The 23,813-nt window shown below is 39.5% G+C and overlaps 1 protein-coding gene across 4 annotated transcripts in view; it reads left to right on the top strand.

Annotated features, from left to right (window-relative positions):
- CEP95 (centrosomal protein 95) overlaps positions 1-23,778 on the top strand; it is a 34,104-nt gene extending 10,326 nt beyond the window's left edge. For 2 of the 4 annotated variants that reach the window (XM_050920693.1, XM_050920689.1), the window contains exons 4-23: positions 1,750-1,863; positions 2,812-2,920; positions 3,435-3,547; positions 4,685-4,840; positions 5,323-5,537; positions 5,741-5,807; positions 6,593-6,657; positions 9,295-9,425; positions 10,019-10,154; positions 10,741-10,855; positions 11,681-11,862; positions 13,793-13,885; positions 15,063-15,192; positions 16,185-16,351; positions 17,612-17,686; positions 18,216-18,368; positions 20,199-20,345; positions 20,452-20,523; positions 20,900-21,072; positions 23,221-23,778. In XM_050920693.1, coding sequence (XP_050776650.1) covers positions 1,750-1,863; positions 2,812-2,920; positions 3,435-3,547; positions 4,685-4,840; positions 5,323-5,537; positions 5,741-5,807; positions 6,593-6,657; positions 9,295-9,425; positions 10,019-10,154; positions 10,741-10,855; positions 11,681-11,862; positions 13,793-13,885; positions 15,063-15,192; positions 16,185-16,351; positions 17,612-17,686; positions 18,216-18,368; positions 20,199-20,345; positions 20,452-20,523; positions 20,900-21,072; positions 23,221-23,242 — 2,435 coding nt within the window. In that variant the 3' untranslated portion in view covers positions 23,243-23,778. Of the gene's footprint in view, positions 1-1,749; positions 1,864-2,811; positions 2,921-3,434; positions 3,548-4,684; positions 4,841-5,322; positions 5,538-5,740; positions 5,808-6,592; positions 6,658-9,294; positions 9,426-10,018; positions 10,155-10,740; positions 10,856-11,680; positions 11,863-13,792; positions 13,886-15,062; positions 15,193-16,184; positions 16,352-17,611; positions 17,687-18,215; positions 18,369-20,198; positions 20,346-20,451; positions 20,524-20,899; positions 21,295-23,220 lie in introns of those variants that run through there. The other 2 variants (XM_050920691.1, XM_050920692.1) reach the window with 2 other exon arrangements.
- The last annotated feature ends 35 nt before the right edge of the window (positions 23,779-23,813 follow it).

The raw sequence follows: 23,813 nt of genomic DNA on the forward strand, positions 1-23,813 counted from the left end.
CCTAGTGGAATGTATAGCAGTTTTTAATCTTGTTTTCTTCAAGTCACACTCTTCCACTCAGCTGGAACGATGTTGTGGTTGGTGGTATCAGGCCATATGGGAAGAGTCTTTGCCCTTCTCACCTTGGAAACAGTAGAAGAAGCCTTGAATGTGTCCTTGGGAATATAATTGCCATACTTGGCAACAGAAGGAAAACACACTGTGGTGGTAAACACTTGGACTTGAACAGATCGTTAATGGGTAGATGTGTGTGTTTGAATCTGTTCAAAATACGAATATTTGTAGTAATTCAAGTGAGAAATAGCCAATGTGGTCTCAATTTTATTTAATTTAAAATTTATTTTAATTGGATATTGTCAGAGTAGTTAATAAATTTGCTATGACATTCATATTACATTGTGAATTTTTATAATAGAAATAGTCATTTAGATATTTTAATTGTCTAAATTGAAATACCAGGGTTTTTTTTTGAGACCTTTCATTTTTAAGCCTGTCATTTAATCTTATTTGAAATGAGTCCCAATTTACTTATTTTTTATAGAACAATGTATCTTGAAATAAAAAACAGGTCAATCTCTTAACAGTAACAGTGCTAACAAACATTTGCAGTGAAATACTGAGGAAATAGTTCAAATTCTGGTTCCAGTCATCCAGCTGGGTGTTAATGTATATTTGGCTTGCTCTGAAGATTGACATTTGTAAAGGAGATTGCAGTATTGCCTGTGACTTTTTATAAATAACTGGAGTGTATCGAAGTCCTCTGAAATCTGAGCCTACACAGTGATTATCAGTTTTGTGCTAGCTTGGGCATGTATGTATATGTTGAAGACTTGGGTTTTTAGGGGCTTCCACTCTGGCTAGTGAAGACCAGTAGTATCATATAAATAACTGACACTAAAAAGGGAGGATGGAACCTTTCTCCTCCTAACAGCATCTCTTGCTGACTGGTAGGTATGTCTACAGAGTATTGCTAACATGTTTGAAAGACTCCTACATCCTGCCTTCCCAGCTAATAGTTCATTTGTGCAGTAGCAGGCATGTATGAGAATCCTACCAAGTTCCCCAACAAACTGAAGGCAGGAATCCTTCATTAGTTTCATATTGACTATAATACTACCTGCTGAACCAGCTACAAAGTGTAAGCAAAGATCTCAACAGCTTGCTCTAGCAGAATTTTACCCTGTAGAAATGTGACTTTCACTAGATCAAGGTTTCTCAAACTGGGGGTTGGGACCCCTCATGGGGTCACAAGGCTCTTACATGAGGGGTTGTGAGCTGTCAGCCTCCAACCCAAACCCCACTTTGCCTCCAAAATTTATAATGGCGTTAAATATATAAAAAGTGTTTTTAATGTATAAGGGGAGGGGGTTACACTCAGGGGCTTGCTATGTGAAAGGGGTCATCAGTACAAAAGTTTGAAAACCACTGCACTTGACAAGTATGCAGTGTGTAATCTTGATGTCTGGTATGCTCCATGAGAGCCAATGAAAAATGTGTCAGTAAGATTAGGCTTTCAATTGTTGGAACAGAAAATGTACAATTTCAGGATGTTTGCCACCTACCTTAAAATATGTTACCGAAATAAAAATCCAGTAGTGATCCAAACATGTAACTCCAGCTAAATTTCTTCTGAGTTGATATCTGTATATGCATTTTTCTGAACAGCCTTTCCAAGATTTTGACAAATTTTTAAAGGTGAATTTTTTTTCTCTAAGCTCTAATTACTAATTCATAGTAACCTCTGTTAAGGAGAGAACATTGTGAAAGGAGAGAGAGAATCTATCCGAAATCTGTTAGAAATATTTGACGGCCTGCTTGAATATCTTACAGAACAAATCAGTGAAACTTCTTCTCAGAATGGGGGTGAGTAAAGAGACTAACAAAGTTCAAGAGTTCAAGTTAAAGAGACTATCTCAGTTCAAGATATTATGTGCTGCTGCTTATTATTATGATGAACTATTTCTTATCTTGCCTGCATACCTCCAGTGCTACTATTAAGCTACCATACTGAGGCGTAAATTCTTCCTTCATATGTACACCATTCTTTGTATATTTAAGGATGGAATAGGCTCCTAGTGTTAGATGAAGTTTATGCCTTTGCGTTCCCCCTGATTAGCAACTATATTTTTGAGGAAGCCAATAGCCATTTAGTATCGTATATGGAAAACAGACTTTTGTAAAACCTTGTTTTTTACAACACCTAAGATGAACAAGAGTGTTTGCATTTAAACAGGTTTTTGCTCAGATTTAAAACTTTGCTTGCAATGTTTGTAATCCAAACACTGCAGGAAAGCAAGGGATTGAAACTGATCACAAACAGAAGTGGAACTTAATCTATTTTCATTTCCCAGGTTGTGTACTTACTGCTCCATTTCGTTCAGTAGTCATGGTGAACAGAAAGTTGGATTTAAAATCTTTTAGTTTCAGTAACATATGGTAATAAAAGGTGAAGCCTTTTAAACAAACAAACAAAAACCATAGTGCTCCTTTTAACATGGTTCTCTTTTCTGGCAGAAACCATCTCCTAACAACTTCATGAATTACAAGTGTGAAAGTGGTATTAAAATTTCCTCCTAACTTACCACTGAAGCGTCTATTGAATAAGGTGCATGTGGAAGTTGTTATATTTAATATAAACTGTAGTGTTAAACCAAAATATACAAACCTGTTCAGTGCAACAGTTTTAGACAGCATGTTAAGTCTAAAATTGCCATTGATGTGAAATTATTTCTTGTGCTATTGGCAGTAGTACTCATCCTGTGTGTGTGTGGTTTTCCTTGAAATTAACAAACCAATTTTGATTATAAACAGATGAACCTGACAAGCTAGCTAACAATGAAATTCGAAGTGTGCTTCAAGAGCAGCTGGAAGGTGACCTTGAGGAACCTGTGCCGCCTCTGGAACTCCCATCGGTTGCGGAGTAAGACTGGTCTGAATGTTTTAAAGTTACATTGGCACAATGACTGTATTTTTACATATCTATAAAGTGTCTAGCGTATTCATACTATGAAAATAAAAAGCATACTGAGTACAAGCATCGAATGGAATACTTGGTGGTCTTTGGGCAGCAAGAGATCTAAAATTTGGATCAAGTATGTGTTTGCATTGCAAAGCCTAAGACAATTTGCAGTTTTAAGAATTTTTAATCCACCTTTAGTGGTGAATCTGCACAGTAATGAGTTATGTTCTAAACTTCCACTGTGGTCTCTGCATGCTTTTTGATTTAAATCACTGAAGCTTAGTTAATCAATTGTATTATATCTGTCATGAAAATAAATGTATTTTTAAATTAGCTTACTCTGTGGAAACTTCTAAAAAGTAAAGGCCAGCTGACTGAAGATATAGAGTTAGGATTCTTCTGCAGCTCCATCTTGTGGCCTAGGCAAGCAAAGACTATTATTGCTAATAGATCTTCTGTGTTGTGTTCCTCTTAGGTCTTCCCAGTCAGATATTTTTGTCCCATCTTGGGAGGTAGAAGGATCAGAATCTACTAGTGAATTAATCAGGCTTGGGGACACTGCTCATTCATTTTCTCTAAGAAAGGAAGGTGAGTTTAAAATGTACCTTTAAGACTGTTCTATATGGACATGTACTCTTCTAGCAATTAAACATACACTGTCAAAAGTGCTTAGTATTTTTAAATATATGAAAGGTCTGGGAGCATGCTTGTCAAGCAAAAAGCTTATAGCTCCTTTTCTTTTGAAGGTTCCCTAAATGCTTCAGCTTATATATGGTTGGCACAACTGAGATGAAGCCACCTCTGGGGCAGATAGGGAAAGTCAACTGGCATAAAGTATGCTGCATAACTGTAGATCAGAGAAAACTTAGGTCAAGAGAAGAGGACAAATCTTTACTCTTACAAGTAACACCAGCGGACTTTGAATAACTGCCAATAGCAGATGGACAATATTATAATATAATTCTTATTTCACAGACAGAACTGCATGGTACCCAGTGCACTTATGTCAAGATAAGGTGATCCTGCCAAGATGGAAACATCTGGTTCCCTAGAGTTTAAAGATTTCAAACCTGATTTAGAGTTGACCATTATCAATCCCTTCTGGTTGAAGGGTTTTGTTTTTTGTCTAAAAAAGGACTACATAGTAAAACAGTGTGAATTAGACCCAGTTCAGAAGGACATGAAAGCATAACTGGATGACCTCAGACAATCACAGTATGAAATGTAAAATTATTGTAACAATGTTGCTTCAAGACACAATATGTAAACCCTAGCAATGAATTATTCTTTAAGCTTACTTACAGCAAACAGTTGGTAGGAGTCTGGGCAATTCAGAAACATTCTTTAAGGGAACCAGATGGCTCATGGAATTGGTAATAGGAACCACTTGGGCTCATTCTGAACACCAATAGCATTTTTGTTGACAATTTCCTTTGCAAAGCGAAGGACTGAATGGGTACTGAGGCTGACTTATCTTGCCCCTACAATGGTAGCTGAGCAAATCTGTGAATAATACTTTTGTCGCATACTGTGATGGATAAATACAATTTCTTGAAGTGTTTCAAATTCCACCTGCAACATTCTGCTGTCCCCACAGCAGTGAAGAGCATTAACTGCTAGTTACTAATTCAGTCCAATATGAACACTGTCTAAACACAGAGCTGACAGTAAAAATGCATTTAATTATTTAAACAAGTTTAACCTGCTTTCAAACACCACTTCCAGAGTTTCAGCTCCCTGAATTGTTGCCAGCAGAGAGAGGTAGGTCTAAGGAGATCAAGGAACCTGAAGATGCTGAGGCTACTGTGGCATCCTGTCAACTTGTGACATCATCTAGTCAGCTTTCCAGCTTCAGAAGAGCACTTGTAAAAGAGAGGGAAGGTGCGTGAAATACTGACTTCCTGACAAATACCTTAGAAATTCTTTAGTCTTCCTAGTTCTGTTGGCAGTAATCCTCACAGCCATGGATTTGAGACTAGGAATATAGTAGCTGACAAAAGGTTTCTTATTTCTTTATCTATAAGTAGTTCTTCGCCTTTTTTCCTTATTTCAGTTTTGGAGGAAATCTGAATGGTCTGACACCTGATAAATCAGAAAACTAAGATATTCATATGACTGCTTAACTAACTTAATGCTAAATTATCAAATCAGTTCTTCTAATTAGTTCCTCACACCCAAAATCCAAATTTTGCAGCATGCAGCAAAGATAAAAAGTACTGTCAATGTCTCTTATGTGTACTAAACTCTAGAATGATTGAGGCGTAACATGCTTATTCAAAGATGAAGCTGAATGAAAGTGTCCAGCTGGCATTTTTGTTAAATGGATTAACTGTGCCTATATATTTTTCATATTTGTCTTTAAGGATCAATGGATTCTGTTAATTCCACTGAATTTCTCAAAGAGAATTTGAGTTCCAGTGCTAAGAAGCTTGGGGAGCCCATACGCCCAGCTATTCCTTTGCAGCCACCATATCAGCCTCCTGAACCCAGGCCTCATTATTCAATGGGAAGGGAATACCAAAGCTCAGCCAGACAGTCCCTAAGTTTCACTAACAGTCATGGACTTGAAGCTTCTGTTGTAAGTGAAAACCTCTTACTTGGTTTTATTAGTAAATATTTTCAGCTTTTCTCTATTGCATTTGTAGAATGGAATTAATGAGGTATCTATCTGAACTGTATCTCTGAAAGTATTATTAATCTATGGCCTTGTCAAAACATACCTGTTCAGCAGGAAGAATACTGAATTGTTAATTTAATATGCATATTTACTTCTCTTTGCAGTTTGCAGAACCACTTAGACAGGAGTCAGCTACTTCTGATAGTGTTCCTCTGTCAAGACTCACCCCTGGTGAGAACAAGTTGTGCTTCATATTAAACTCTGTTCTAATGCAGTGTTAAATATTGGTGCTTGTTACTTTGAATTCATCATATTGGCATTGAGGGAAACATGGTTTTGAAAACGTTCATCTATGTTTTGCTGTTCAAACCTTACTAAATTCAATTTTCTTAACAGATGTGAGCAAATTACTTCTGTCACAATGTCTGCAAGGGGAGTGAAAATAGGTCATAGTCAAAAGAGATTTATTGTGCTGAGAAGTAAAGTGTGCCCATTGCTTAACTGTGGTGTTCTTGGTTTTTTTTCCCTCCAGTTAATCCATTTAAGCTTTGTCTGTTTTACAGAAACTCATTGACAAAGGGTGCAGCTGAACTGGTGCGGAATAAACTATGAATGTAGACTAAGACAAACTATGTTAATCCATTCCAGAAAGCATGGTTAAACCCTCCTAGTATAGACAAGTGCTTATTTTCTAACTTCTCTGTTGCCTTGGAGACGCTGGCTACTTTTCCAGTTTCCATTGCATCACCCTCTCCGATGTAGGTTTTGAATTTTCAAGTGTCAAGAAATTCTCCTAAAATTAAAAAAAAAAAAAAAAGTGTGTGCATGCCATAACTGAATAGCCACACATCTAATTACTGTCTTCCTTCCCCTATTATTTTACACTTCTTTTGACAAATAGTTTGTAAGCTTTTTGAGCCAGGGTCCCTGCCTTTTGTATTTGTTCTGTAAATCACTAAACACACTTGGGTGATGTGTAGAGAATAAATAATAAACACTGCTGTTTCTATTGCCAGTTTTTCCAGTCGGAGATAAGGTGGTGTCAAAAAATGAGCTAAATGGCACAAATGATGTGGCCAAGGTAACTATGACTTTCCACTATTTGTAAAATCCATACATGTTTTAGACAGGGTTGCTGTAAACCTGCATACAGGGAATTTCTCCACGAGTGTGCAGGGGATTTTTGGTATTCCTACCACCTTGCAGAAATGAAGCTTTCCTCTCAAACTTGTTGCTGCTTTTCTTTTCAAAACCTTGTGAATGTGACCTGATACAGTATTGACTTGGTGTGTCTACAAGCAGATTGTAAACTACATTAGTCATATCTCAATGGGACGTTAGCACTAACTGATGATGTAAACATTTGCATTTACATTGCTGACCAGTTCAGCAAAAGCACCCAGTTATTACACATCAGTTGGATTTATCTAAGGATGTTTAGGAAGAATATTTTAACCTCCTCCTTGCCTAGTATCTTACGATATTGGTGACACCCCAGAATCAGGTACCTCCAGAAAACTGAGACTTGCCTGGATTTCAACAGAGGATTTGCCTCAGTCTTATGCTCAGTCAGTGACCTGGCCAGATTACTTCCCCTTCCTTTTTGTCCTTGCATTTGCCCTTTGGAACAACTAGATAACCAGTTTGTGGGTTCTGAATTAGCAGATTTCATTCCACTCAAAGGGCCTCCAGGGAAACAGGTCCTCATAGGAAACTATCTGAGCAGGAGAAGAATAGTTGCTCCACAAATGACTTCTTGGCTGATTGAAGCCACTGTGGGGCTGACCTGCTACTTGGCAACATGAAAAGATAAGCTCTGATGGGCGGTGAGTAGGACTTTCAGAATATAGAGGACTTTACTCGTAACTTAACCAACAACCCTTCGTTTTAAGTCTTGCTATAACCAAATCAGCCAACGTAACATTGCAGTTCTAGTCTTTTACCGTCTGCTATGACAAAGGTTACTTGCAGGACTGAGGGTATGTTTTACAGTGAAATTAAAAACCTGAAGCTGGCCCATGCCCATTGACTTGGGTTTATGGGGTGCAGGTTAAGGGGCTGTTTAATTGTCATGTAGAGGTAGGAGGGTCCCAGAGGTCGGACATCTACACTACAATTAAACTGCCTCGTAGCCCAAGTCCTGTGAGCACAAGTTATCTGTCACAGACATAAACTTAGTCTCTGGACTCTTCCCAAAGCAGTCTGTAACTCTTCCCTTCACGTTGCTGTGGCTGAGCAAAAAGAGATGTTAATGAACTTAAAGATACATGCTGAACAGTGCACTTACATTGACAGCCAATCAGATTTTTTTCCCCCTTTTATAAGTGGAAAAGATCTTGTGCCAGGCTGTCAATCTACAGCCAGTTTGCTGTAAGATGATGCATGTCCTGGACTAGTCTGGTTAGTGTTAATTGATGCAACTACTTGCCACCTAGAGGATATAGACAAGAGCTAGATGTAGTAGTAATATGGACATGTTATCTGCCACTGATTAAAGATGAGACCCATCATGGTGATTTTTCACGTCTCAAACTTTCTAATAAAGTGAAACTTTCTTAAATGTGCTCAAAATATGGATTGCAGCTCAGAGGCCTGCTGGATATTTTGAGCTGGAATACGCTTGTGGGATCTGCAAGCCTCCTTAATTGTGGCAGGAGAGGGAATAAATGGTGGTCCTCTCCCAAATACCATTCACTTGGGGCATTGAGAAAAGACCTCGCTGCAGCTGTGAGATCCCTTTCTTCTGTTTGTTAGGAAAGAACTAGATAATTATGTTGACACTTAACTCAGAGATCTTTTAGAAGTTGCAGAGATGAATGGGGAAGTTTACAGCTCTCAGCTAATGTTTGAGGCTGAATAGAAATCTCTCCATTCGATGTCTTATGTTCACATTTGAGATTATTTGCAATCCTAAAAGATAAATGAGTCCAACTTGTGTGGGGACGTCTAACTAAACTGAGTAACTTAATTTGGTGCAACTGCAATGTATAGACAAGTCCTAAATTTCTATCTTTTTAAACCTGCTTATGTTGGTTTAGATTGCACCTGTAAATTTATCCACAAGCTAAACCGCTATAAACCTGGTTTAAACACATGAGTGACACTTTCACCGGTTTACCAAGATTGGTATAAATGACACTGTTGGTTAAACCAGTATGATGATGTAGGTCAGGCCTTACTTTTTAAATAGGGGCTGAAGTTCTTGATAAGGTAGCAGTAAGGCATAATGGTATGTCTCTGAATCTATATACCTACTCAGTCTGAGCCCTGAGTTAGTTCTGTTGTGATCCCAATGGTTAATTGTTGAACGAACTTTTGTGTTATTCAGAATTAAGTGAATAGCCCCTTTATGTGCTTTGGAATTAGCTGTTCCAAGAAATAAATATTTCAGATGTCAAGAAATCACTTCTCTAACTCTTGTCCCATGGTGACACTTGACCAGATTATGTGGGTCCTTGAAGTCTCCCATTATTTCAGTTTTATTAGACTAAACTGCTATTTTGACTTAACACTGACACTCAACACCCTTTTCCTGAGTAGGAGGCTGGTAGTTTAACTCTACTAATATCTAATCTTATGAGTTGAGATGTGTATTCATACAGACTCTCGTAGATGGTCCTCTCCAGGCCAGAAATTTGCTGCGTAGTCTATGTAATCTTTGAGCCTTTCACTGAAAGTTCATAATGAATTTGATCTTGTCTCCTCCATTCTCTAACAGGCTCTTGATGTGGCTGCCTCACATACATCAACTACCTGCTTACACCAAGACATCTCACCAGGCACTGACGAGGTAATATCAGTAGCACGAATCACAAAACCTGAAACAAGAAGTCCATCTAGTGGAAAAAGGTAAGTCAGGTGTTTTATACTGAATGAGTAACACAGGTTTTCAGTGCTCACTTCCTTATATAGGGGCTTTCACTTTTTGGCTGCTGCTCAGAATCCAGCCTCGGTAACAACCAAAGCTGGTTGGTGCTAGTGGCAGAGTGAGATGTGCAGACTTAGGTGAAGATCTAGAATATCTTTAGTCCTTTTAACAATGGCCTTTTAACTCAGATCTTTCTTCATACAGAGAAACCCATTTCTAAGAACCAAATAAAAATAAAATATTTTGTAAGAATCTGTTCTTGGTATCTTGTTAGGGGAAAAACGTTCCAAATACTCTTAAAAAGGCTTGAGCAGCCACACAGGCTGTGACGTCTGAGTCTTATAAGCACTCACTGTACAACTAGGGGAAATACTGGTATAAATGCTTAGGTGAATTCTGTCTCACCAGATCTGTTTCTATATAATTTCCTAATCCCATTTAAAACAAGAAAGTGAACTGCGTTCTGGATCTGTTAAGTAATGGTAACCTTTGACCATAAATCTTTCTTGGGACAAAAATGAAAATGTAGTGGTATATGTGCGGGTTTTTTTTAAACAAAACCTCTCTTTTTTAGCAGATATGAAAATTTTATCACAGATTCATTTGGAGAGGAGCCCCTTTCCTGCAGAAAGGCAAAGGATAAATTATCTGAGCAAGAGCTGCATGAAATGTCAGAAAAACTCTCTCACAGGTTAAATGAACTAGATTTAGTAAGTGGGAATCTATTCTTGATAGTATTTTGGAATTTATCCAGCATTTGTAATAAGTGTGTGAAGCCTAACTAAAATCTAGGGAATCAGGTCAATCTTGGTAGGATTAACAGATGCATTGATTTCTAAAGGGACTTTAAACACAGTTTAGGTGCTTTTATGTAAAAGAATGGATGATGCTGCAGAAATAATCTTAAAGAAAAGAGTTATTTCATCTTGAATGAGAGAAATGTTGGTGACAGTACAAAATCTGCATTAACAGTCACCTTATAAAATACTACTACTTGGTTTAGGAGAAATACTAGGATTACATTATTGTGTAATTATCCAACCATTAATAATTTAGTTTATGTTGACATTCTGGAATTCTTGTACCACTGTTTAATCAATAGTGGTATGTCTTTTGCTTAGCTTGATATTTCTTGAACTTGTTTCTATTAAATTCCCAGTGAAATGCAGAAGCTGAGTTCAATATATAATAGGACTAAAAGGAAATCTACAACTGGTACCTCTAATTTTGTTAAACATTTCTAGACTTTATTGGGATGAACTAATGAAACTGACCAGAATCATCTCTAATCAACAGATGTTGAAGAGAGCTTTGGGGGAGCATCCCAGGGAAGAGATGTTGACAGATGAAGATAAGCTGTCTCAGCACAGTGACAGTGTCATGGAGTATCGGGGAAGGAAACCTCACCCAGGTAACAATCCAGAGTGTGACTGTTTAAGCGCTGGGTGAAGTACAACCTTGTTAAAAGTAAAGCTTTCCTTCTCACTTAAAGTTGAAAGTAGAACACAACTCTTCTATAGTTTTATAGAGATTCAGAAGCCTACCTTCAGCCCTAAAATTATATTATTGGGTGACATGCCCAAAGATATAAAATCCTGTTAGTAAAGTGTTAACTAAACATAACACCTAAACAGCTATGAAAGCTTCACTAGAAATGAAAAGTGAAAAACACAGAGTGACAAATGAGCAAAGTTCCAAATGCTACTATTGACCATACTGTGAGGGAGGGGAATACTGAAAAATGGGCCTGTTACCTTGTTATAACACACTATAGATGTCCAGTCCTAATATATAACAGTGATAATCATGTTATGTAACAATAACGTATACTGGCAAGGGTTGTAACACTGTTATATGGCTTGGTACAGTCTACAGATGCAAGACCAAAACATGTTATAACATGGCTCTGCCATTGTAAACATGTATAGCAGGCCCTAACTTTGAACCTTCTTAAAATACATTTTTGCTTCCTCTTTCTTTGCCCCGTTGTGATATCTTCTGGCGTTTCTGATTTGCTAAATACATAATTATGGTACAAGCCAGGAAGAACTGGAGGCTTGGGACAGGGAGGACTTTAAGATAAGGGTATTTGTTTTTAAAAATTACTTCCTTTGCTCCCCTGTTTAACTATTGGGAACATTTGGCACCCTTCTAGATTTAAGTCTATTCATCCTTATAGTTTTTGTTGCTAGTTTCTGATACTAGTTATAACAGCATTCACATCTTTATTTCACAGCTACCCCACATCCAAAAAGACTTCTTAGCAGACCACGGTCCCTTTCTCCATCCCCACCCTCATCCAGGTATCTACTTCACTCTGAGTTTGAAGATGCACTTCAGAGAGATGCCAGAGGCCAGATGGGGAAAATGCGTAGGCAATTGCAAAAGGAAATGGACCAGAGAAGAATAAAAGCAAAGGTAACTGTTTCTGGGTTACATTAGATCTGAATGCCCCTACAGCCTGGTTAGTGGGGTCATTTGGCCTATTTTGGGAATTAATTTTATTTCCACTTTACAGTTGTCCTAGTAAGAGGCTGGGTGTAGCAAAGATGCAGGCATTAATTCAGCACCTGCGCAGCACTGCCTCTTGCATTTAATACCTGCAGCAGTTTGAGTTATATGCAGAATAGGGAAAACTGGGAACCAAAGGATCTTTGCTGTCCATTTGCTGCTAACTGACAACATAGTTCTCAGATGTCAATTATGGTGTACTACAATAGCCAAAATGAACTTACTAAAATTGCTTGAGGCTTGATGTTCAGCCCAATGCCTTGGGAAGTGTTATCAAACTGTCTAAATTATCGTGGATGACTGAATTTTGCTTACTATTGACAGTCCATGCATTAAGATTCCCCTACGTTAAACTTTCGGCCACCAACGGCCATGCATGAGCAAGTGGATTATGGCTCACTTCCCCCTTCTGAGGTAAACAAAAGCAGCCTCAAAGGGTAAAAACCTCTCTGCTGTACAATCCTTTGTCTGGGTGACATCTCTTCCTTTTCTCAGGGGTTGGCAATTCGTGTAGTCCTTTGCTCAGTTCTTCTCCAGCCTTCCTCCCAGGCCTCTCTCTTAACCCCACTCTGCTTAGCAAGATCAGCTCTCATATCCTTCCCTAGTTTCCTCCTTGGCAGAGATGCTCATAGCACCTTCTGCCGTCATTCCGCACACTGAGGAAAGCAGACCTTTTTTATATCCAGCATGCTTTGTTAGCAGCCTATAGTTCTCATGATTGCTGGACTACAAATCCCAGAATCCCTCATCTTTGGCAGAGGCCAAGTCACATGAGCAAGCAGAACTTTAATCCTCTTGAAGGCCCAAGCTTATCCTGCAATGGAGTAGCTTCAGAATGCTCATTCTTAAGAAATACGAGCCCAAAATTAATATCCCCAACGGGCAACTCAAAATACTGACTATCCCTGTGAAGAGCACGGTATACAGATGCCTAGCTGGAGAAGAGCTTAATCCTTTCATGATATATCTAAATTCCCAAAACAGTTATTAGACCTCAAAATATAGCTTAAAACAAAGATGTTCAAGTTTTGTGTGGGACAGTTAACACTGAACATCATGAATATTTACAACAGAAGTAACTTTATATTTGGCAAACCTCCTTCGCCAGTGATGCTACTGCATGACCATTAGCTGTAGCTAATGGAATTGACCTTGCGCTCTAATGCTGATGGCTGTACATAGGACGTGTTGTACGGTTTTATATGGCCACGCATCAGTCTATTAATTTTACATTGAAAATGCTCAAGGTCCCTAGAGAATTTCATGAAATCTCTAGTTTATCTTTTTTTGGGGTATAAGCTCTGCTTGGGGTATTGTAATCTTTTAGTTGATTGGTTTATTTCAGGTTTTTTGAGTGTCATCATTATGGTGGAAAGGATTTTTTGTAGATCAAAGTGACCTGCTTTGTCCCAGAGGAATGCAACTGTTTTGATAATTCTTAAGTCAAAAATCCAGTTTTTAAATGAGGCTGGGGCTTGATCCTTAAATTGTTTTGAGGGGAGCCACTGGAGGAACTTGAGCAGCAGTCTGTTCTCACAGTGACCTAGTCCGTGGATAACAAGGGCAGGGTTTTTTTGTTTTGTTTTAAACAGAGTTTGTGTGGCGTCACATTCAGCTTGAGTGAATTATAGTAATTCACCCTGTAGATAAATGCATAAACCACTGTGGCCAGGTCCTTGTCCAGGAAGAAGGGGTAAAGCTTCCTAGTGAGCTAGAGATGAAAGAAGCCCTTTTGTTACTAACTCTAATTCATTTCATTTATGTGACTTCATTTGGACTGATTATCCCTTTTGCAGAGAGTAGAAATTCAGAATGAGTGTCTTATTTTGTTTTCTAGATGATGACTAAAGCATATGAAGAGGAATTAAGAATTTTTGAAGCTAGAGAGAAACTAGGCCTCTCCAAGCTAAGAGCAAAAGCCAGGGAAACGGTAGGTGAAGCTCACAAGAATAAATTAGATGGCGTTTGTTTAAACAATGTCTAAAAGTTACTCTGTGAATGCCTGCTATCCAGGCTACATGGATGATGCTTTTAAATGACATGACCCAATGCTGACCCTGGCTTTAATACTAGTATAATAGATGCTGTAAACAGCTTTGTTCAGCTATACTTTGGGGATACGGTTAGCAGTATGTTATTTTCTTAGGGTATGCAGACCCCAAGGTGGGGAGGTTTAGGTAGTTAGTAATCCTTCAGAAACATCTTAGGGGTGGCACAAGGACCATGATTCTGGTATTAAGTTTTTCTTGTAGTGAGATACTTCAGCTGGAAGAATTTAAACCAGCCTGGTAGGCAAGTGGCTAGTTTCTACTGCAGTATTAGAGAATAAGATTCAATAACTACACACCATTTGGTGGACTGGAAATTCCATAGAAGCAATCTTAATGCCTTGCATAGCTGAAGTAATCGCCTCAAGAGAAACAAATAGTGAGGATGTGCAAGGACACCAGGAGACCTCTAGTAAGGAAATAGATTTTCCCCCTAACTTTGGAAACATTAGCTTTTTACCTTCTTTGCTATTAGAATTAAAGAGCTGTCAGACTGCAACTTACTTACAGCTTATACCCTAACTGCATTATTGTTTGCCTTTATGTAGCTCTTGCTAGGGGCTTCTTAGATGAGTCAGATCCTGCAGTGCAGTCACTTTGCACCGCACTGCCACTGTAATGGGGTGATACACTAGATAAAAAAAGACAAAACTGGAAGGCTAAAGATCACTGCAAGGGTGAGTGAGTAGCATGGAGCTGACAGGGGGGTTCTCAGCACTATTTTATGTGTGCTGGTGTGTTGCAAGAAGAGGGAGCATGTCTGGAACACCTGCATGCCAGGCCAATCTGAGCTGTATTTTCAGCCCCGGCGGCCACTGCAGCCATGCATGGAGCACCCCCAGAATTAGGGTTGTGCAAAGGAGAGCTTGACACCTCCGTTGCATACAATCCTGTGACCTGCTTTTGGTGAATTTTTGGCCCTACAGTGTGGGATCTGTCTCACTGTGTGCAAATGGCCTTCCTAGAGACTCAAAAGCTACTTCAGTTCTGATATCCAAGCCATATGAACTACCACTCTTCCCCTTTCATACCTGTTCTCCATCTGTTTTACATCCTAAGGAACAAGAATACCAAGAAAACATCTTTAAAAAACCTCCAAAAATGCCTCTGCCAGTGAAAGTTTATTCTAGAAAAACCACACCTTGGATTCCAAGAGGAGGGTTTGCAAAGCCAAAGAAAGCAACTCAGAGTAAGAACCACAAAACTCTACTTGGTGGAAAACTGGCATCCTGCGAAAGCATCTGGTGAACTCCAAGAATAAAGGCATCTGGCCAACATATACCAGTCAGCTGTAGCATTTTTCCCCTTATGACCTCCAGATGTCTGGATTTTTGTAATGGAAGATAATACTTTGAAATAGACACAAACCATTGATGCACTGCTCAAACTGTGACCCATCCATTATCCAGTATGCTGAACAAGTTGCAGTGGAAGCAGTGAGTGCTCAGAGTGCAAGCCACATTTTTAGCAGCTGCATGCTGTGCATTCATTATATAAATCCACAGCCTGAATGGCACCCTGCTATACTGTCCTGGTTTCAGCATGGTTGAAGGGCACTCTTTCCATTAATAGTATAATTAATAAGTGCCCAATGATTTCATCTCTCATTCAGATCAGCCTGTGAAAGTTGAAATGTGAAAGACCTGACTCTTAAATCAATCCCTAATTAGAACATTACCTCTGTTGCTTCTGGGCTGGGACCTACTACCTCAATGCAGTATTTCCAGGGAATGAGAGGAGGATCCAGACAATGATTTGCTTCATTTACAAAATATAGGACCCATCACCAATACAACTGTTGGGCTTATTTTAAATAACCCCATGCAGCTAGTGAGATTGACAGGAGCAAGGAAATCATTGTAGGGTTCTATAATGCTTGAAAAGAAGGGGGTGGGTGACAAGACTTTTTTTAAAAATATCAACCCTCTAATACTGTAAAATAGATCTCTAGGAAAAATAGCTAATCAGATGGGCTTAAGGCTGTTCCCTTGGGGATGCTGTGAAGACAGATTGCAATACATCCTACTGAGAGACAATGCTACATCCTGGTAATAGAGCATATTAAACAGACCAGGTGTTCAGCCTGAAGTGTTTGCATAGCTTGGACTTAAACTCTCTGGAAGAACTACTGCTAAACTTGCTGTCTAGGAGCGTATTGATTAATCTGCTTTCATCCTGCAGTGAAAGTAAAGGACAATGACCTCCTCCCTCTGCTACTGGAAGAGTTTCCATACCTGCATATTTCCCAACACTCTATGAACAAAATGTGGCAACAGCAGCTTGCACAGATGGAACAACTGAAGTCTGCTTCTGGCAAAGACAGATCAAGACTGAAACTCCAAAGTGAAGTGAGACCCTCTCTTGTTCAGTATGAACACAGCCTCTTAGGCTTGACTGGGGGCAGTGCAGCTACACAACAGTACTGGCCACTAGACAACTGCACTAAGCAATAAAACCCAATCAATTGCACAGATACTGTGTAAGGTATTGGCATAATATACAAACTAGTCTCCAGGTTATCTTACGGTATGCCTACACTGCCCGCCGAATCGGCGGGTAGTGATCGATCTATTGGGGATCAATTTATTGCATCTAGTGTAGATGCGATAAAATTGATCCCCGATCGCTCTGCCGTCGACTCCGGAACTCCACCACGCACGAGAGGCGGAAGCGGAGTCAATGGGGGAGCGGCAGCGGTTGACTCGCCGCCATCCTCATGGCCAGGTAAATCGACCTAAGATACGCTGACTTCAGCTACGCTACTCGCATGGCTGAAGTTGCGTATCTTAGGTCGACTCCTCCCCTAGTGTAGACCTAGCCTAAGAACCTGTATGGAATCTGAAGTCTGCTTTTCTTTAAAATGGATACAACTTTAAGGAGGCTGGAGTAATTTGGGCCTGGTTCTCTAAGCACCAGGCCTGTAAGGATCCCAGCTCCCTGGCTTAAAAGCTGAGCAGACTGCTTATCTCAGGGTGGAATAAGCACTGAAGAAGCATGTCATGTTATAAGTGTAGGGGAAAGCCCATTGCTTATATTACTGCGGATTCAAACTCTACAGATTCTCTGTCCCAGCTCTTTCATCTTGCAGTATTTGAATAGGTTTTCTCATGGTCTTTATTGTACAAATATATGGCATACATTTGGGTCAAACTAGCACTCACTTGGTCTCCAGCAGAGGTGGCTGTCTAAGGAAGAGCTACTCTGTAGAATAAGGAGGCACTCTTGAATAGTTAAAGTAGGGGGACTGAATCAGGACACCTGGGTGTTCAGTTCCTGATCTTAGCCATTCACTTGCATTTAACCTTCTATACTACTTTCTCTACAATAAAGATGGGAATACTTTTTCATCTTTGTAAAGCACTTTGAATTTCTCTAAGTGCTATTACATACAAAACCCTGTAGTTTAAAAGCTGTTCTTGGCATGCAGAATTTGTTAACTCGTTGAAGAGTTAATTCACCAATGCAAAATGAATCTTTTCTCTTTCCTTTCTCTTAACCACTTGAGGAGAGTACACTGAAGTATTGCTCCTCTGTTAGAAGTCCCATCACTGAGTGCCTATCCTGCAGAATTTATTAAAGCAATTGCCTGTCATCTTTCTTATCTCAAGGTAGAAGAAGCACTGAAGAAGCATGACCTCCTTGTTGACATCATAAAGAAAGATCAAGACCATCACAAGAGATTGGTATGTTCTTCCAAAGAGGATGCACAAAGCATATGACACTTACATGGTGATAGAGCCAAAATGATTGTACAGTTGTTGGTCTATGGAAGCAGCTCCCTACTGACTCCTGAGCAGCTGTGGTATTGAAGACTTTACCTAGTCTGTTTGCTGTATGTGGCCACTGAGGTCTTAGAATGACAATGGGGTTACTGAACATGCTTGTGTTTCACTATTTAAAGAAGGAGCTTGGTGCATTAACAGGGAACAAATCCTGAGAATATGGGAGACTGAGAGGAACAGATCTGTCTCTCAATGAGTGAGTTCAATCCTTGAAACACTAGTTTACCATAAGTGCTGATTCCTTAATTATACAGCACTGTGGATAGCACCACACTACAGTAGTCTAATCCTAAATGTAGTGCACGGTAGTAGAGTGGGGAGAATTTCCTTAATATTGATTTATTTAGTAAAGTTTGCCATAAAACCCTGCCCTGACTCTCCCTCTCCAGGAAGTGCTGGTGGCCTGATACCTGTTGATCTTTTTCCTTAGCAAGAGTTTAAGCAACGCATATATCGGCAGAAGTTTGCTCAGAATAAAATGAGAGAGAAACGTCAGCAAATTGCTCGAGCCAAAAAGTACTATGAAGATTACCGTGTTCAGCTGCGTGCCAAAATGATGCGGGCTAGGACACGGGAAGAAAGGGTATGTGAGGTTGCGTTCTTCTTTAAGTGGGGCATTCTTGTTCTACTAGGGGAAAGACTCCAGTATTGAGTAAGTATCTTTCCCCCTTTACTGTGTGGTGTGTATTTATACTTTTGAGAAATCGAAGTGTTAGTACAAAGAGTTTGAGGCCAAGTAAACTAAACAGCACAGGCCTTGCAGCTTGTAGCTCCTGCCTTCTAACTCTGGCTCTGATAGTTTTTCTGGCAGCAACCATCCTTGAGCCAAGAGCTTGTAAATTTCCACATGGTCTACTCTTCTTGGAAGAAGGCAGGTATAAGACTATACCTGCTGGTCAGCCAGGTCCTAGATGAAATGATTGTTCTGTGTTCTGCCACACACAGTAGAGCAGCCCCCTAAACAAAAGCTAGAGTTAACTTTCACTGTCAGGCAACAAAGGAAGCTACTAGGCTTAGTAAAGGTGAGTGTGGGAGTGGGTGGAGGGACATCAGAGGGAACTATTTGGGGAAAGGAGTTCTCTTCACAATGAGATCATAATGCTGAGCTTAGAGGATGTTAGTATCAAAAGTAAGGCCACCAATGTTCCCTCTAATTTTTTCCATCCATGTGCAGAATGAATTTTGTTATGTGCACCCATGTCGAGGTGATGTGCATCGTGAGGAGAAACAAAAAAAACCTAGATAGAATATATTTTTAAAAAGTTACCAAAGGAATAATTATGCCACACAGGACTGTTAAGCATTTTAGAACTCACTACTCACAGAATTAAATCGAAGCATAAGAGAGAGAGGAAAAATTATGAAATACATAGACCAGTCAAAAAACTAAAACAAGCACTTTGAAAGAATACAATTGCAGAGAATACATATGCATTGCAGGAAGTAACAACAATACTACAAGTATGTGTTGGGAGGTGAGTGATACACACACCAAGCCACGCGCTGCCCCTTTAAGTAGCCTGAAGCCTGTTTTGTTCAGACACAGTAGCAGCAGCTAGAAAGCTCTGTTTGAGGTCTCACTCCTAAGCCCTGTTGTCCTCCCTGCTCTGCAGAGATGGGGTACTGGGGATGAGGGGAAGGGGATACCCGACATCAGCCCCTCACCCTCCCTGCTCTGCACAACAAGCAGGAGGTTCTCAGGAGCAGCTGGCCAGGGGCTCGAAGGCAGAGGGCAGGAGCAGTGTGGCAGTAGCGGGAGGGGCACCTGACGTGCACAGCACTTCATAGATTGCTGGGTGGCCATGCAGCTTAGAGGGAACTTCAAAGGCCACCTAAATTTTCCTTCTGAAAAGTGATTAAAATGACACCACCTCACTCAACCAATTAGATCCTGTTTAATGTTTAAAAACCCACTTCATTTATCTCATTCACTATTGTAAATTCAATAGCTACGGGAGAACAAGCTGAATCCTATTCCTTCCATATATCAACTCATTGCAACAGTGGGAGCAAATGCTGCCATCTGTTATATCTTTTACCCTGATGAGCACAGTGATGTTTAGAGGTGTAACAGATTCTGTGCTCTGATTAGTAGTGATGTGAGGAGAGAACTGTGCCTGAAGTTGCAGTGAGGCCATGTTTGTTCTGCGTAAACAGCAAACTTTATATGTAATTGAGACAAACATGGAACCTCTCAATGCAACTTAGTTCTCTTTAGAATAGAACTTTCCCCTCCAGTGTTTAGAGGATTTTTAGAAGGGCCTGTAGGCAAGGTGGGACACTTCCTAAAGTTCTGTGGCTTACATGTGCAAGCTGGTTCTGTTACACTTAACCCCATAGGGTAGATGTACCCTACACCAGAAGGAGGAGTTTTTCCTCTGGTTATACATTTAAATACCTTAACTATTGGCAGATATTTAAGAATCTATTTGAAGAAGGCTTAGAAATTCAGAAGCAAAGGCTGCAGGAGATGAGAATGTATAGTAAAGAAAAGCGTGCTGAGCAAAGAAGAGTACACCAGAATGAACTGGAGTCCATGGAGAACTACTACAAGGATCAGGTAGGCTTATTTGACTGCATCCAAGACAATCTGTCCAGTTTTCTATCTTTAATTGGTAAATCTTTCATATCTTAATGAGTTCTAATTCAATGTTTATTGTACTCAGTTTTCAATGCTGGCAGAAGCTGTATCACAAGAACGTCAAGAAATCCAAGCCAGAGAGAAAGCACAAGCAAAAGTAGGTGTATACCAAACCCAGGGGAAAAAAACGCAGAAATTGGGCTTGTTTTTGGCTTAATTGGCTTGTGAGTTGCTTAGGTTTTTTATTTTTTGATCAGCTCCCAGCAAGGGGTGGCAAGCAGGGTTAAGGGGGAGAGAGAGTCAGGGGTGCACAGCAGGACCACAACAGTCCCAGACTGCACACTGTGGGGATCTAGTCACAAGAGTGTTGGGATTCTTAGGGATTGGCTTGTTTTGAAATGGGATTAGCTTGATTTTTGGTTTATTGTAAAAGTCGGTGCTTATTTACTATGTGAAAGTTAGCAACTGTGTTCCAGTATGCAAGTGATTTCTTGTTCAGAATTGTTTTGGTAAATCTCAGTATTCTTTTTAAGACACTGCACAAAACAAAAAGGGAGTTAAGATCAAAGATGGAAAAGGAAATACAGCAGCTGCAGACACTGATAACTCAAAATGACGATGACACCTTCTTCCGAGAGCTGGAAGCAGAACGACTGAAATCCAGACTTCAAATGGCTTCTTTTCAGTATAGCAAAAGCTATTTCTTGTAAGACTTACTTTAACTATTAAATATCAATGCAGCTTTTATATCTGGCTAAGAAACTGTTAGGGGTATGTTGGGGAATTGCCAAAACCAGAAAGTGGTGGCTGGTTGTTCTGTAAAATGTTGTCGGTCTGGTTTGCAGCGTCAAAGGCACAGTACTATGGCTGTAAGTGTCAGTAACTAGGACTTGAATATTTTTAACATATCTTTTAATAAAGTTAGACTGAGTCTCCTTTATCAAGTTTAAACAATCATCTAATTAGTTTATTTCCAGCTACCATTCAGCCTCCAGGTCAAAGTTTTGCGGAAGAATATGACCTACCTGTCTATTCTCAGTACTCTAAACTTTAAGGAGCTGAATATTAAAATTTCTACATATCAGTGCTACATTATTTGGACATTTTAGGCTGAATCAATGCCTCTGAACTTCTGACTACAAAGTAATGAAACTAGAAATGTGGTGGCGGCTCTTTAAAACAAAGGAGCACTTGCTCAAGTTCCTTGTGAGAGAGCAGGTCAGAATGGGGGTTTCCATCCACCTTTGACATACAAATCAATTATTTAAATGTACTCCAGGGGAGGGGGGAAAAGGACTTCACTACACTGTACACAGCATTACAGCATAGTGCTTATGGGATACATTTACATATGATTTAACCAGGAATATATATTTTTATAGTGTTTTAGCTCTTAAATAGCTAGTACTAAATGAGATTACAGTACTTGTGCCTAGTCATGTCCTCAAACAAGACTGTCATCTCGTTCTTAATCATTCACACACTTCAAAATCTAGAACACTTTTTGCTAAAGAATAAAACTGGTAGAAGACCTTGCAGGCTCTTAATTACTTCCTAGAGTGAGCATATTAGTGTCCTTTTACATTTCAATTTTACAGTGGTTTCTCTATCCCATTACTATCAGCAGATGGCTGCAATAACTCCAGTTATAGGCACTACTTAGAGCCTACCTTCATGGTGGGAATATCTACAACAGTCAAACCATGTTAAGTATTTGTACATGGTTGAGGTAGACTTTAACCAAGCTGTTTTCAAGACCACATGGTTTGCGTCACTAAGCTACTTGGAAAGATGCTGTCCTAGGAACATGATGCAAACATTTACACCTAAAACCAGCATCTTGTTACACTAACTCTAGTTTATTTGAGAACACGTAAGGAAGCAGTGGGTTTGACACTAATGGGATAAAAGTAAGATGTATTATACTTGCATTCACCATTCTCAATGCAAAACCTATTCAGCTATCATGCTGAGGTAAGACAGACTAGCTCACCACAAACTGACAGTACATTTAAGGCAAAGACCCTACAGTTCAACCTGAATTTAGTGACTTAACCTCCAGCTACAACTTGCTGTCAGCAGTTGAGAGGTGGCTCTTGTACCTGTCTTTTGTAAAGCTGTCATTTACCTCTGCTACTGAAATACATGGGCTAGTAGATTAAGTGAAGGAATAAGCCTAAGTGCACAGGTTCTAGTTGGAGCTCACCTACAAACAGTGTTAAAGCCTTATAGGCAAAGTTACTAGGGATGTTAATAGGCTTGAAAAATCGCTGACACATTAAAGCACAGTGCTGATTAGTAGGCTAAGGATTAAGTCTCTTGCTGTTTAATAAAACTAGAAGATTTAGATCCACCCCCTAGAATATACTCTCTTCACTAAACAGGACCCAAAGCAGAATTTTCAGTAAAAGGCCTTGCCTAAAGTTGGTTGTTCCTTATCTGATTAGCTGCTAGAAGCAAAAATCTTTGGGATTTGCTTGTATAGGACTATTGGTACCTGTCACTCAACACTGAGGGCATGGCCTTATAAGAGATGACAGAAAGCAATTTACAAGAGAAATAGAACTACTCAGTCATAAGAGCATTCAGTAGATTTAGTCTCATGCATGTGGGGGAAAAAAGTTCACACTAGCCTTGGTGGGAGAAAGTAGAGAATTGTAACTTGACTGAAGCTTCTGACTTCTTAATTAGTTTTTCCTGTGGCAATAGCCCTGTAAATTGTATTTAACAGAATCACTTCCAAACAGTTAACACACTAAGAGACCAATCCCTTCTCCCCACTGCCGTCCAATGAATTGGAAAGACGACAAAGTATTAATTGATTTGATTTCATATTTATATATTTTCTTGCAAGGAATTCTGTTCAGATTAGCTAAAGCCAGCAGGAAAGTCACCCCTTCACTGATAAAGAGAGAAATTCTCCTTTGAGACATGTTGATACTCAAGTGGCTACTGTTAAAAGCCACAGAGGGAGCTGGGAGAAACAAAGTAAAGTGGAACCTCAGCATTATGAAGTCACCAATCAACCAACCACACCCCTCATCTGGAACCAGAGGTATGTAATCAGGCAGCAGCTGAGACCAAAAAAAGTGCAAATACAGTATTGCACTGTGTTAAACCTAAACTACTAAAAAAAAAAAAATAAAGGAAAAGCACCGTTTTTCTTCGGCATATTAAAGTTTCAAAACTATATTAAGTCAATATTCAGTTGTAAATTTTGAAAGAACCACCATAATGTTTTGTTCAGAGTTATGAACCTCCATACACTGAGGTTCTGCTGTGCAAGGGAAAACTGGCTACAGTATCCATTCCTGAATGCTGTTTTAAGGCTTAATACTTGCTGTATATGGAAGTAAATGTAAGAAGGCATCAGATTAGTTTCATACCTTGTACAATATACTCTATGATTGGATCTGACTCCCTGAACGCCTCTAAAGTTACAAATGT

The sequence above is a fragment of the Gopherus flavomarginatus genome, chromosome 12, assembly GCF_025201925.1.
Source record: "Gopherus flavomarginatus isolate rGopFla2 chromosome 12, rGopFla2.mat.asm, whole genome shotgun sequence".
NCBI classification, from domain to species: domain Eukaryota; kingdom Metazoa; phylum Chordata; order Testudines; family Testudinidae; genus Gopherus; species Gopherus flavomarginatus.